The 15,233-nt window shown below is 36.9% G+C and overlaps 1 protein-coding gene across 2 annotated transcripts; it reads left to right on the top strand.

Annotated features, from left to right (window-relative positions):
* Nucleotides 1–3,515: 3,515 nt before the first annotated feature.
* LOC104085884 (uncharacterized) lies at nt 3,516–14,643 on the top strand. 2 transcript variants are annotated; one of them, XR_011407743.1, is made up of 9 exons: nt 3,516–3,951; nt 8,126–8,337; nt 9,779–10,060; nt 10,298–10,420; nt 11,336–11,486; nt 11,611–11,940; nt 12,858–13,129; nt 13,894–13,930; nt 14,216–14,359. XR_011407743.1 is itself a non-coding variant. In XM_009590003.4 (8 exons), the coding sequence occupies exons 1-8, from the start codon at nt 3,582–3,584 to the stop codon at nt 14,332–14,334; spliced, it is 1,524 nt and encodes a 507-aa protein (XP_009588298.1). In that variant the 5' UTR covers nt 3,519–3,581; the 3' UTR covers nt 14,335–14,643. The 2 variants fall into 2 exon arrangements, 1 of the variants encoding a protein (XP_009588298.1); XM_009590003.4 differs by lacking the exon at nt 12,858–13,129 and having other exon boundaries at nt 3,519–3,951; nt 11,611–11,840; nt 14,216–14,643.
* The last annotated feature ends 590 nt before the right edge of the window (nt 14,644–15,233 follow it).

The following is a 15,233-nucleotide window of genomic DNA, read 5'->3' as shown; positions in this document are numbered from 1 at the left end:
TAATCTAGTGATTGGCTTCGTTGATCCTTGAAGATTAGTGCAAGAATGTGTGATTAGAATGCTAGATTTCCTCATTCTCTCTCTAAAATACTCTTACATCTCTCTAAAATCATCAGGCATTCGGTTCACAATGAGCCCCTATGGCTACATATCAAAATGGGGCCGGGTTATAAAAATAGAAAAATGGACCCTCCGAACTCAGGTATGCGATCGCAGAACAGATATGCGGCCCGCAAAATGGACCGCGAAAGTGATACCAAAAACTGAAATGGTCTGGACCGATCTGCGATAGGTCTGCGGGCTGCAGACCATTTATGCGGCCGCAGAGTGGACCGCATAATCACTCTCCAAAATTCTTCATGCCAAATATGCGATGGATGTGCGGATCGCGAAACAATTATGCGATTGCATAATGGACCGCAGAACAACCTTCAAAATTCAACAAATTCTCTGTTCAACTCCGCAATGATTATGCGGCCCGCGGAGTAGTTCTGCAGCCGCGAACTTGACCACAGAATTGCCTTCTTTTGCCAAAATTTTTTTATCAACTCCTCAGTGCATTTTTCATCAATTCCTCAAACACATAAGTTTACCTCGGCACCATAAAACCTCAAATGTCTTGGCAAAATTTTTACAGGGCCTTACAGCAAGCTTATGGTACTGTATATGTTGCATGCAAAATTCCTTGATGAGTGTGAGCGTTTTGTTTTATATGCCCTAGTACTTGTGATTTGCTACTATAGATGTGTGTTTGTGAGGTACAATGGGATTTGTGAGGAGCAAAGTTTTGAGTTTCATTATATAAATATGAGTAAAAGAAAGGTGTTCACTCTTGTTGTTGATGTCTCTGAATAATCAATAATTGCTTGACAGGGAGTTTGAATGATCTTGACTGCTTCTTTGTGATTTATCTGTATTATCTTATGTTTGCTCGAGGACAAGCAAAAGTCTAAGTGTGGGTAGTGATAATATGCAAGATTTACGGTAAATGAATATGTTTTACCCCTACTTTGGTGTGTTAGGTGTTTTGAAGGTTGAAAGATGTCCAAATGAGCTTAATTATTGAAGTTTGTTATGTAGGAAGTGAAGAGTGAATAATAGAGGTGATTTGAGCGAACCTAAAAGGCAATTTTTGAAGAAAAGAAAAATTGGACCCATGGAGTGAAGTAACTTCGAAAAGTACAGGAAAATCTGAAAAATTCAACTAGACCCTGTGCGAAGCACAACTATAGCACCAATGCAAATTCGTCTGTGTTTTATCTTGAGGGATAACTTAGTCATTTGGCTTAGAGATGTGATATTCGTCTGAGCCTATCATTAGTGATACTGAAAAGTTGTAGCAAATAGGTCAGTTCTCTGTGGGATTCGACTTCGGACTCTTGAACCGGATTATTTTTGCAGCGACTGCTTAGCCCTTTTATAAGGCATAGTTGGGCGTGATCACCCCGGATAAATGTTACTCTCGGTTATATATCTACTAAGAAATAAAATTTTCATTTGGATAATAAGTTTGTACAAGTTATTACCCCAAATAGAGGTTTGTGTTGTTGTAAGCATGTAGTTCAACTGGGGACATATGATGAGAAATGAAATAGACATATGTTTATTTGATATCAACTTAAAACTCTAAAGTGTTATAAGTTCTTGTTGGAGATAAAAGGCATCATAAGGTGATTCATATTTATTTGTCAACATCGTAAGAAAATAAGATATTAAAAAAATAGCTTAAAGAATATGAATAAAATGCATAATTTAAAAAAGACAACATACTCTTAAACTATGATAAGAACATGGTATCATGTTTTAACTGTTGCAATACCTGCTGTGGTGGACAAACATATGATTTTAGTCAAAATTAAATGTGTTCGATATTTATGTGGCCAGGTTAAAAGGGAAGGAACATAAAAGTAATTGAAAATTTTAAAAAGAAGCTCGAAAACTCTTTGTTCTTAAGTAAGGATTGCCCTCTCCAAAAAATCGGTTAATCACTAATTCATTATAAATATCACATTGGGTTACTTTTCCATGTTCTAGAGGAGATCGGTATTAGTAAAGCCGTTAAACTTTTTTTCGTTATTACAATTAAGCGATAATCATATTAACCATAAAGCGGTTTATCACCTCAATTGGAGAAATTCTTTTGTTGTATTTTTTGGTCTATATATTTATTGAAAGAGTCAAAATTTAGATGATCCTCAAAAATACCATTAAAGGGTTTTGAGAATCCGTCGATTGAAGGCTCAATGTCAATAATGGTGTGGATGTTGAAGGAGCATCCTTTTTATTATGTTAATTTTAAGGATGCACTTGTGAAGTTCAACTATCATAACTAATTGAGCGTCACTTATAAATCATCATATTTTTTTTTATAATTTCTTTATCTTTACTTAATATACCACTTGTTTATTATGGAATTTTTCAAAGACCTATAAAGCGTAAAAAAAAAAGGGCGCTGTAAAATAAATTAATTGTATATTTTTATTATTTCTAATTTAATTCATTTTTTAAAAGAAGAAAAGAACAAAGTACATCCACTATTCAGTCAAAGTTGTACTAAGAGCTTATTTGGCCAAGCTTTTAAGAAGCCAAAATACAAAAAATAAAAAAAAATATGAAAATTTTGAGGTGTTTGGCCTAGATGAAAAAGTAATTTTGAGCTAGGAGAAAAAGCTTTTCTGCTTTTGGGTAAAAATTACAAATCTAGCTTCTTCCAAAAGTAGAAGCAGAATTAGAAAATTAATTTATTCTAGACAGAAATAACCTTATAATAAATTTATATTTTCTAATTATTTCTCATTAATTAAATATTTTTCTTTCCTTCCTTTTCCTTTTTATTTCTACCATACATTTCTTCTCTTTTTTATTTCAATCATATTTTTATTCTCTTTTTCCTCCTAAGAGTATATTTTTAATTTATATTAAATAATATATTTTGGTGCACCGGGCTGCTCTTATTTTTTTTATTAAATAATATATTTTGATATATTTAAATTATCATATAAATAATAAGTAATACTAAATACTCAATATTATTGCTTTGGAATAACTATATTTTATATTGATTAAAAATTTTAATTTATATTTTTACTTTTTTTATATATTTTAATTAGTTATTTTATAATAAATATTTAAATTTATTTTTTCCTTTTTAAATAATATTAATTACAAATTGAATCTTTACTGTTTTTTGGTAATTTTATACTTTTTAAAAAAATTGGTCAAATATAATGAGCTTGCAAAAAGCATTGTAAAACTTGGATGAGTTTATTTTAAGTGACTTTTAAGCATAAGCCATAAGTTAGAAATTCTAATTTTTAGTTATTTTAGCTTAAAAATAAGTGCTTAAAAGTACTTTTTTTATTTTATTCAAATACTATAAAATAGTTTTAAAATAATTTTGATTTAAGAGCACTTAAAATAAGTCAATACAAACGGAAACTATTATTTTAAAAAAAAAAACCTTTTGAACAAAATGAATTTCAAAATACAGCTTGGCCAAGCCAGGTTTTAACAACTGTTAAGTACACTCTTCATCTTCCATCAACAACCACAGCTTTCAGAGAAAAAACTCAACAGCAGCAATGAAATCCGCAGCAATTTTCAGAAGTTTCTCGAATCTTCCATCAGGCCAAACTCCAAACTCAGCTCATCGGCGCGTAGCCGAGCGACTCCTTTTACTGCCGAAGCCAAGCCCTTCACTCCCGAAAAAAGTAGGTAGCAGTAGCAGTAGCAGTAGTAAAGCCAGGAGTAAAACATCTGCTTGCGACACAATCTCCGCTAGCTATGGAGATAAGGAATCGGATTCTGTTAGTTCTAATGAGTATACTTCTCCGGCGAAGGCACTCCGGAAACTTCTAGAATCGCCGGGAATTCATCAAGGTCCTGCTTGTTTTGATGCTCTCAGTGCTAAGCTTGTTGAGCGCGCCGGCTTTGATTTCTGCTTTACAACTGGTATGTCTTTTGTTTTGTTTTTTAAATATGCCTTACTATGTTTAAATCATTTTTGTTTTTACTTATTTGGTTGTCTCGATTTAATTTCTCCTTTGAGGAGTATCAATTAATGGAATATACTCCAGTCTCAAACTATAAACTTCTCTGTTTAAATTCAGAGAATTCATGGTAATGTGACTATTTTTAAGCTAGCTGTTGCCGTATTGCTATGGTTCAACTTTATTTGGGCTTGGGACTGGCTATACTTGTGGAGCTCTCACCAGGGGAGTTCTCAATGAAAACAGTTGATCAATATGTAAAAGAATGAGCATCATTGATTGTTGAGGGAGTTCTTCAATTAAGGTTTTCTGATTATTTTGACATGTTTGATTATTGGAAATGATGTTGAGAGTTTCATTTGCTTGGAAAATACTCTAGAATAGTGTGATCAGCTAAATTTTGAGTGCTGGGTATATTAAGGTGTAAAAGACAATTTGGATTTTCACCATCTCTGAACTTGACAAAAGCAGGATGAAGGTGCAGGTTTGTTTTGTGTGAACCTGAAGATTACAAAGGAGGAGACGTCATGTTGTGTCAGATGGGACACTTGACCTCGTTTGCGTGGAAATCGTAAAAGTAATGGATTTGATGTTATCAGCCTATTGTATGTGCTGAAAATGTTGATGTTAAAATGACTCTCTTGTTCAGACCACTATGAAAATAGTAATATGGAGCCTTGACTAAGGGAAAGACTCAGGAGTCGGGAAGAAGCTGTTGGCTATGGGGGCCTGGAGGAGTAGTGGGGACGCGACTAATATGGGGACAACGACAGCGAACTGCATTAGGGAAGCTGCTAAGGAGGTGTTAGGGTCTCGAAGGGTTACTCGGGTGGCCACAAAGGGGACTGGTGGTGGAATTGGGAGGTCCAAGGAAAAGTGAAAGCTAAGAAAGCGGCGTATTTGAAGCTAGGGGGGAGCACATTCGAGGAAGAGCAGAGGTTGTATAGGGAGTGTTATAAGAAGGCAAGGAGAGAGGCGAAGCTTGTGGTTACGGCGGCTAAGACTGCAGCTTTTGAAAGATTGTATGAGGATCTTGGGGGCAAAGGAGGGGATAGGAAGTTATACAAGTTAGCCAAGATTAAGGAGAGAAAGGCTCGGGACCTGGATCGAGTGAGGTGCATCAAAGACGAAAATGGTAAGGTATTGGTGGAAGAGGCGTGTATCAGGCGTAGATGGCAGGAGTACTTCCATAGACTCTTAAACGAGGAAGGGGGATAGGAACATCGTGCTGGGCGAGTTGGAGAACTCAGAGAGTCGGAGAGATTTTGGGTTTTGTAGGCGTATTAAGTGTGAGGAGGTTGATGTGGCAATACGGAATATGGGCAAGGGTAAGGCGACTGGGCCTGACTAGATCCTGGTGGAATTTTGGAAAGTAGCGGGTAGGGTAGGCTTGGAGTGGCTTACTAGCCTGTTTAACGTCATTTTCAAGACGAAGAAGATGCCCGAAGATTGGAGGTGGAGTTTGATGATTCCGTTGTACAAAAACAAAGGTGATATCCAGAACTGCAACAACTATAGGAGTATCAAGCTGCTGAGTCACACTATGAAGGTTTGGGAAAGGGTGGTGGAGCAGAGAGTGAGGACATGTGTATCTATCTCTGAGAACCAGTTCGGATTTATGCCGGGACGGTCAACTACATAAGCCATTCATCTTGTGAGACAATTGGTGGAGCAGTATATGGAGAGGAAAAAAGGCTTGCACATAGTGTTCATTGACCTTGAGAAGGCTTATGACAGCCCTGAGGGAGGTGCTATGGAGATGTTTGGAGGTTAGCGGAGTCCCGGTAGCGTACATTAGGGTGATTAAGGACATGTACGAATGTGCTAAGACACGTGTGAGGATTGCGGGAGGAGACTCGGAACATTTCCCTGTGGAGATGGGGTTGCATCAGGGATGAGGCCTTAGCCCGTTTTTGTTTGCCCTAGCGTTGGATGTGCTGACACGACTCATACAAGGGAGGGTGTCATGGTGTATGTTATTTGCTGACAACATAGTTCTGATTGACGAGACGCGAGGGGTGTTAACGCTAGGTTGGAAGTTTGGAGACAGTCGCTGGAGTCTAAAGGTTTCAAGTTGAGTAGGTCGAAAACTGAATACTTGGAGTGCAAGTTCAGTGATGAGAGGCATAAAAAAGAAGTGGAAGTAAAGATTGATACCCAAGTCATTCCCACGAGAGATAGTTTCAAGTATCTTAGGTCTATAATCCAAGGCAACGGGGAGATTGACGAGGATGTTACCCACCGCATTGGAGCGGGTTGGATGAGATGGAGGCTAGCTTCGGGGGTTTTATGTGATAAGAATGTGCCGCCTAGACTTAAGGGAAAATTCTACAGGATGGTGGTTAGACCGGCTATGTTGTATGGAGCTGAGTGTTGGCCCGTCAAGAAGTCCCATGTCCAGAAGATGAGCGTAGCTGAAATGAGGATGTTGAGATGGATGTGTGGACATACCAGGAAAGACAAGATCAGGAATGAAGTTATTAGGGATAAGGTGGGAGTGGCATCCGTGGAAGCCAAGTTGCGGGAATCGAGGCTGCGATGGTTTGGGCATGTGAGAAGGAGAGACATAGATGCCCCAGTCAGGAGGTGTGAGAGGTTGACCATGGCAGGCTTGAGGAAGGGCAGGGGTAGGCCAAAGAAGTATTGGGGAGAGGTGATTAGGCAGGACATGTCGGTGCTTCATCTAACCGAGGACATGACTAGCGATAGGAAGGTGTGGAGGTCGAGGATTAATGTGGTGGGTTGACAAGTAGTTGTGAGTTTTTCTTAGGTTTACCAGTAGTACTAGTAATATTCTTGTTGTTGGTTGAAAGTTACTTCCTTTTAGTTTGTTATTATATCTGGTACTTAGCAACCTCGTCCATTATTTTTTAAAATTGCTACTGGAAATTATTGCTCCCTGATTATTACTATTTGATGCTACTCTTTCTCCCTTTTACTGGAAATTGTTGCTCCCTGATTGTTACTATCTGATGCTACTTTTTCTCCTCTTTTTCCTTATCGTCTTTTGTCTCCCTCGTCTTTCTTTCTCCCCCTCTTCTTCTTCTTCTTCTTCTTCCACCTTATCTTGAGCCGAGGGTCTATCGGAACTTCATCTTCTTCCACCTTATCTTGACCGAGGGTCTATCGGAACTTCATCTTCTTCCACCTTATCTTGAGCCGAGGGTCTATCGGAAACAGCCTATCTACCTCTCCAGGTAGGGGAAAGGTATGCGTACACTCTACCCTCCCCAGGCCCCACTTGTGGGATTATACTGGGTATGTTGTTGTTGGATATTGAAGACAACAGATAGAGCCATTAACCTCTTGGCTGCAGAATGATTTTCTGATATCTTTCAGGAGTTGATATGAATTTCTCATGATAGTGATGAGCAAATACCAAGGGAAAGTCAGAACTTTGCTACAAAATTCGTCCTCCCTATTGAATTTCATGAAATTTTTTGTGGCATATTTTAATTTGCTTAGTTTGATGGAAGTTTCTCCAGTAAGGAAGAGCTCAAACTACTTGTCAATGCTCAAGCAATTTATGGCTAGTCCGTAAACAAATTCCAAAAGTGCTCAAGCAACTCATATAAAAAATCTCAAAATGGTAATGCAGGGTGTGAAAAGAGCAGCTTCCTCGCTAAACTGTCCATTCTTTCTTCTCTGTCTAAAAACTACCTCTCTCATGTGAAATAAAATGCCCAAGCCCGTATAAGTGGATCTTGTCGTGTAACAAAAGTTTCTTTCTTTTAATTAGCTAGTAAAATATGAAGTCATGAGATAAGCCTAGGGTGAGACTTTTTTGCTCTTAAGTTAATTGTGGAATTAAAAGAATTTATAAGCATCTTTTGTAGTTCTTGCTAGGTTTAGGCATACTGCCTGGTTAATGGCTTCACAGTGTTGCTAGTTTGTCCATCCAGTACCTCGGAATCTCAGCTCCAACCATTCTGCTGTTGGGGCAGCTCGTGGAGGCGTTGAGGTGTGTCTTGTCTCTACAGACTGTAGGTACTGGAAATTAACTTAAGTGTTGTATTAGAAGATTCACTGCATTAGTGTTTCAATCTTCTGCTTTAACTAAGAATGGATTTATAGTGTGTTGGCCAAATACTTATAATATGTTCTTTCTTAGCTAATATCTGTAAAACATCTGTCAGGTTTTGGAATATCTGCCACACGATTAGGAGTGCCAGATACAGGACTAATTTCTTATGGAGAGATGGTGGCTCAAGGTCAAGAAATCACACAAGCAGTGTCCATACCAGTAATTGGAGATGGAGATAATGGATATGGTAACGCCATGAATGTCAAGAGAACTGTGAAAGGATATATTAGAGCAGGTTTTGGAGGAATAATCCTCGAAGATCAGGTTTGTGTCGGTCTGCTTTTTTATCCTCTACTGTTTGCCTGAGTATTCTTGTTTCATTTCACTCTTTATGATTTTTTCTATTTTCTCCCCTTGAAATGGTGTTAGCAGATGTTCATTTTCCTCCTCAATTAATCTGTAAATGCTGTCTCTTTTGAAGGCTGGACCCCATTTTTCCTCTCCTCTATAAAAGTTATAGAAATTGACAAGTTCCTTGATTTCCACTGGGTTGTCAATAGAAGTGCCATTTAAATTTCAGCTTGTCTATTTGGTTGCATCTCTTATGTGCATTTTCCATTTAGTGAGAGACTTCATGTTCATGTTTCCCTCCTTTTTCCTTAAAATCTGAACTTCTGTCTCCAAGAGATTTCTACTGCTTTGGCAATTTTTTGGAATTCCACGAGCAGAGAGATTGACTCAGCATGCTTAGCTTCACCTAATGGTCTTGTTTCTTTACACTTTGATTTGAGAGGGGGTAGTAAAAAGGAACCTGGAGTTTCAGAATTTTCCTTTCTCGTGTATGATTTGTAAGGAACATTGTGTCAAAGAATGTAACTTCTATTGGACACACTTACTTAGTTGAATCAGAAAGCAAATGAGTAACCTCCTCCTTCCCCATCTTTTATTCAATCCAAACAACAGAAAGAAATGTATATATTTCACACCCACCCTCCACCATTGTCATTTCCTCTTTCTGCCGTACCTCTTGCTGAATCTTTTTGGTTATTGAGTTAGTATCATGAATAAGTTTTCATGTTCTTCCTTTCTTTTTTCTCTCTCTTACCATTCATGTAAATAACAGTTGTACATTCGTATTTAGAAATGTCCAGTAATCAAGTCACAAGTCAATCGACTTTAGATAACTTGGTTATAGATATTAAATATATTGATTTTCATGGACTTAACTCCAAAGATTTCAAATGAGTCATCTCACAAACTGCAAAATTTCGGATTTTGATTATAAATCTAAGCTAGCGCTCCAGGATGTAAATATTTTAGGTTTCATAGTACAGATTATAATTTATAAGACCTATATAGACAAAAACTACTGTGCTAGAACGACATTCTTGCCAAACTTAACGTTTCTGTGGTTGACTTTTAGCTGTTGTACATGCTATTAGAGATGGCCGCTTTCCCTTGTTTAGGACTCAAATTAAGGTGAAGCATTTAGCAATGAGCAGAATTGCAATTTACTGAATTGTAATTAACATTCAAACTTCATGTATTATACTTCTCCCGGCTTTATCTAATACTTTTATTCATCCAAAAAGTTGTACTTTCTCCCTGCTTTGTGTATTTTTGGCTTAATTAATACTTATGTCAAAAGTTAAATCCTTTACAGCATATAGCTGAAAGCCTGAAAATTCGTTTTTTTTTTTGTGAATCCCCTTTTCCCACCTCTACCTTGTTTTCGGACTTAATCGTGTATGATGCTGTTCTGTAGGTTTCTCCCAAAGCATGCGGTCATACACGTGGCAGGAAGGTCGTCTCTAGAGAGGAAGCAATAATGAGAATCAAAGCGGCTGTTGATGCTCGAAAGGAAAGTGGATCTGACATTGTGATTGTGGCACGTACTGATTCTCGTCAAGCAGTCTCTTTTGAGGAAGCACTTTGGCGGGCACGTGCTCTTGCTGATGCTGGAGCTGATGTTCTGTTCATTGATGCTCTTGCTTCCATAGAAGAGATGAAAGCTTTCTGTGATGTCTATCCACTGGTTCCGAAGATGGTATGCCTTCTTTCCCAGATTTTGCATTGGGTAGCATGTTTATATTGTTCTAATATAGAAAGCTCCACTGTAATATATCTATTCTACTTGGTGGTGTCCGTATGCCTCTGTCTCAGAATGAAGTAGTTGTGATCAATCTTTCTCATGGTCGGGGCTTTGAGTTTTGTTATACAGGAGAAACTTCCAGCATCCATTTGGTTCAAACATTTCTGATAAGGCTTATACAATTGCATCCAGGCAAATATGCTTGAAGGTGGTGGTAAAACGCCAATACTCACTCCTATTGAACTTGAGGAACTTGGATACAAAATTGTGGCATATCCACTTTCCTTGATGGGGGTATCAATATGTGCAATGCAGGTTAGATTTTGTACTTCGTATTATCTTTTCTTACAGCATTTTTGCTTCTTCATTCAGGTTTTACAGTTAGGTGCATCCTGGAGTATACACATAGAAACAATACACTGCGCTATAGATCAAATCAACCCAGAATTTCCTTTTCCACCCTTAAAGCAAGTATGACGGTGGCCCCATGAGAATAACTTCTGAGGACGGAAATCACTTACCAACAAACTGCCCCTTCTGCTTCCCTACTTGAGGAATATATTTTCTTCTTTCTTTTTCTCTTTTTATTTTTTATTTTTTAGATTTAGTCATCTCAACGTTTCTTATACTGTGAGAAGTTGCACTTTTTGGACAATGTGGAGCAAGCATTGAGAACAAGGTATATAAGCAGCAGAGTACTATGCAGTGAGAGGCTATAAAGCTATAGTAAATGTTTATGTAGTTTGTGGTTTAGAGTGTTGAGCAAACAATCAAAATACCCTTCCCCGATTGTTCTACCGTGGAAGAAGTATTTAGGCAACATGCAAAGAAATGGCTCTCTCTAGAGGACTCTTTATATAGACCAGCAAGATGCATTTAGCTTGCTGTTCTTCCATTAAATCAAGCATATCTTTCTGAGGCGTGGAAGGGCTTCACTGAGTAAGTCATCATGTGTAAGAAGTCAGTCATTGGTTTTCTTTATATTGTTTCTAATTCTATTTTTTTTTTTCATCCTGCAATTTCTCCAGGATGTGGACAAAAGAAAACTTGAAACAAAAATAGCTGCATATCTCCCCACACAATTAGCTTTTAAGTGGAAAAAATTAATCCTTTGCCAACGACTGGCTTGAGTTATAGACCCCATGACAGCTGGCCTAGAAAAATTTCTTCTGCACGACATTTAAAAAAAAAGAAAGAGTTGCTCTGTTAACCAGTTACTGACATCTTCAGGATGCACTATCTGCCATTAAAGGAGGTCGGATACCTTCACCTGGAAGCATGCCTTCATTTGAAGAGCTAAAAGAAATTCTAGGTTTCAATACCTACTATGAAGAAGAGAAGCGTTATGCAACAACAAGCAGCCAACTTCCTTCTCTGAAAGGTGAGCAAAGTTGTCAAATAGGCTAAGTATTTGAAAAGTCAATTTGGATTCAGGTCTTGTGCAGATCCTCTTAGTACAGATCCGAAGACATTTATTTTACCCCATTTCCACATTTTAATTTCAGGCAATTTCTCATCAAGAAGCAACGAGTATGGTGTTCAACCTGGCATCCCAGCTGATACAGAACAGAGGGGTCAAATACCACAGAGCCCTGTTGAGGTACTGATTCCTGAGGTGTATGACAAATTTCCTGGAGAGGGTGCAAAAGGAAATTTCTCAGGGATCTGGTCTCGGAAATTAAGAGTAAAAATTACTGGAAGAGATGGATCCGAAAAGCTAGATATCAGAATTCCTGTAAGTTATTCTCTTACTCTTATTGTTTTCGAGAATGAGAATGATATGCTATTTGTTTTATTTTCAGCTATTAAGTATATGAAATTAGTTAACTCAAAGGGTGTGTTTGTATAACGGAAAATGTTTTCCAAGAAAATATTTTCTTGGAAAACAAGTAGTAATCTTATTCATTTTCTGGTGTTTGGTACGCAAATTAAGGAAAATAACTTCTCAAGAGTATTCATAAATAATTTAGATACAATAAACATGAAGTCATAAACTTTCGAACCAACAACCTTTCGAACCCACAAATTTCATAAACTTCTGAACCGCTAAACTTTCGAAACCGCAAAATTTCGAACCCGTAAACTTCCAAACACATAAACCTCCGAATTCATAACTTTGGAACTTATAAAATTTCGAATCTGTAAACCGAAAGATGAAAAAACTAAAACTGAAAATATATAAAAAAATATTTTTTTTTCCTGGGTGTGCAGAAAAACGAAAAAACAGAAATTTTAAATTACAAAAAAAAAGTAAAAAAAAAAAAAAATGTGCGGGGTGGGGGAGGGGGTGGGTGGTGCAGAAAAAAAAAACAGAAATTTGAAAATTACAAAAAAAAAGTAAAAAAAGAAACTTTTTTTTGTGCGGGGTGGGGAGCAGTGGGGTGGAGGTGGGTGGTGCAGAAAAACGAAAAAACAGAAATTTGAAATTACCAAAAAAAATTTTTTTTTTTTTTTTTTTGCCGGGTTGTAAGGTGGGTAGTGACGGAAAAAAAAATGAAATTTGAAAAAAAAAAAAGTCTTTTTGGAGAGAGGGTGTGGAGTTAGGTGGGTAGGTGTGAGGGTGTGGGGTGGGTGGGTGAGGGTGGGGAAGGTTGAGAAGAAGTTTTGGAAAATATTTTCTCTTCTCTTGATAAGGAAAATATTTTCCTCCAATTGGGAGGAAAATGAGTTCATAAGAAAAAGGTTTTCCAAAACATTTAAGCCAACCAAACATGGAAAAATTGAAAAACTTCTTGCCAAACACACCCAAAAGCTATTAATGTTTAAGAGAATATTTACAGTTTATGATGCATGCTTGAAGGGCACACACTAGCATTAGCATAATTGATATTGTCTCGAGGTACCAAAAAAGATAAAGAATAAGACAATTTAACAATGACTTTTCAAGAGAGATCAGTTAGGTAAATCACTTTGAAGATTTGTTGATTTAAACCTTGTAATGCTAACATGTGTACTCTGCCCACCGAAATTGTTCTGCTGCATGGATTCAAGCATTATACTCGAGCTTTGTGAACCAGCTAAACTGTAAGATCTGCTTTTTTTCTTTCTGAAATAGTTTGAAACACCCGCCTGGGTGGCAGTGAACTCATTTAGGGGGGAGGGGGGTCAATCCCCAGAGTGTCAGCAAATGTAATTATAAAATGGGTTATTAGTTTGGCTATAGAATGTTCACGAGCTTTATGACTGTAACAGGTTAGAGGTGTTCTCTTTGGTAGGCCAATAATTAAAGAAAATGCTTTAAATATAAGGGATGCCATTTCATCTACATTATAAGCTATGTGAAAAGACTCCTCGCCTTTGATATCAAATATAGTGTCAAAATGTTTTTTTGCAAGTAAATATGTCCAAGAAGTTCTGGATTCCAGGTTTTACTGCAAGTATTTCATTTTTAAGAGACAATAATTCCTTCGTTTTGAATAACTGATATTGGCGACAAACCGTGTTCCAACCATTTTGTTGGATCCATACTTATTTTAGCAGTTATGAGCTCCTAAGGAATGCACCAGAGCCATTTCTTAACTAGAGAAGATCGAACTCATGTGCTTTAACTTAGGAACCTTTTCTTTGTGTCACTAATATTGTCTTTCTTGTGGGAGGTATCTACAAGATAACATATGAGGTACCTTTTTTATTTAGCTTTATGTTTGTGTTCTCCTCAGCATTATGTGGTTTCTTAAGGTTCATCTTTATACATGATCAATTATGGAGCATGGAAGCGTATAGTCATTATTTGTTGCATCAAGATCAATGGTTTTCTAAAATTTTGAACACTTATCTCATTTCCTCAGGCTGGATTTTTGGAAGGAATCACAAACATAGTTCCAGGTATGTTTGTTCTCTTAGGGGTCATTTGGTTGGAAAACAAGTTATCCCGTGATTAATTATCCCGGTATTAGTTATCCCACCCTCCCATGGGGAACCCGGGATTAGTTATACCACGATTTTATTCCAACTAAACGTGGGATAAACTCATCTGAAATTTAATCTCAGGATTAATGATCCCTTATCCCTCGTACCAAACGAGCCCTTAAGTGGTTGGCAATGCTTTTTGAAAGTCAATTATTTATGAACGTATTGCTGAAAAGTTTAGCATGTATTTTTTCTATACAGCATTGGTAGGTGTAAACATCAAAGCTCTGTTGGATGATGCAACTTTAGAAGAGGGAGGGAAACAGTTGTTGGATTTTCAGGATACAATGGGGGACAGAATTCAAGTTTTTTTGGAGTAAGGGATCTTTTGTTTTTCAACGAAAAGCATTTTGATAAATAAATCTTGAACAATCAAAAATAATTTGGTGATTATATGTATATCCCTACTTTAGCTTGTACGAGCTCCCATATATTTGTTTCACCTAAAAAAAGAGAAAGGAGGAAAGGTGATGTCTTATCAGTGACGAAGCTGATTCCTATATCTCAAGTGTCTTGATTTGTTGACTCAATGTGATTAAAGACTGATGTATGGTGACAAACAAATACGTTGGGTGTAGATACATAACAAATGTACGACTATTCTATTAAATTAAAATAGTTTGATCAAACTAGAGGTGAAGTATTAATTCACCTTGTCATATCCCATGATTGGAAGAGAAGTAAAAGAATTTTTCTTCATTATTCCATTTAAATTCAAAGTTATAGTGAAGGCAAGAAAAGTAGAAAAGACAAATATAAAAATAGAACTTTCTGTTTAGACATGTATACGCTCCCATTTCCTTTATAATCTAAACAAACCAATTAAACCAATTGTTATTATTTTTTTTACATATCCCTCTTTTTACCAAAAATGCACTCATTTCAGCGCATTTTACCTTCAAAAGAGCCTTCTCTCAACTTTAAAAAGTCCAAACTCTAGCTGGTAACGTTCCATAAAAGATTCATGATTTATTCAATGTTTAAATTTCAAATTTCCATCAGACCACCTAAGTATGATGGTTTTATAAGAAATTGGATATCAATTCACAGGAGTTAATTCAACATAAATTGCTCGTGGACAACCAAAGTTGAGGATACATGTAGTAGCAATGTGAGATTTAAACTATTTAAAGACAGAATTATTATTTTAAAGTTTTTATGTATAACAATCATATATCCCTCTATTATTAATCAATGCTTAACAATCTCTCGTTATAAT

The sequence above is a fragment of the Nicotiana tomentosiformis genome, chromosome 5 (genome assembly GCF_000390325.3).
Source record: "Nicotiana tomentosiformis chromosome 5, ASM39032v3, whole genome shotgun sequence".
Classification (NCBI taxonomy): domain Eukaryota; kingdom Viridiplantae; phylum Streptophyta; class Magnoliopsida; order Solanales; family Solanaceae; genus Nicotiana; species Nicotiana tomentosiformis.
This window is presented reverse-complemented; position numbering and strand designations above follow the sequence as displayed.

Bases quoted from the DNA above. Each gene is read 5' to 3' on its own strand.
- LOC104085884 (XM_009590003.4), top strand. From the start codon at position 3,582: ATGAAATCCGCAGCAATTTTCAGAAGTTTCTCGAATCTTCCATCAGGC. The intron at 3,952-8,125 runs GTATGTCTTTTG...AACATCTGTCAG, and splicing joins TGATTTCTGCTTTACAACTG to GTTTTGGAATATCTGCCACA. The intron at 13,931-14,215 runs GTATGTTTGTTC...TTTTCTATACAG, and splicing joins AATCACAAACATAGTTCCAG to CATTGGTAGGTGTAAACATC.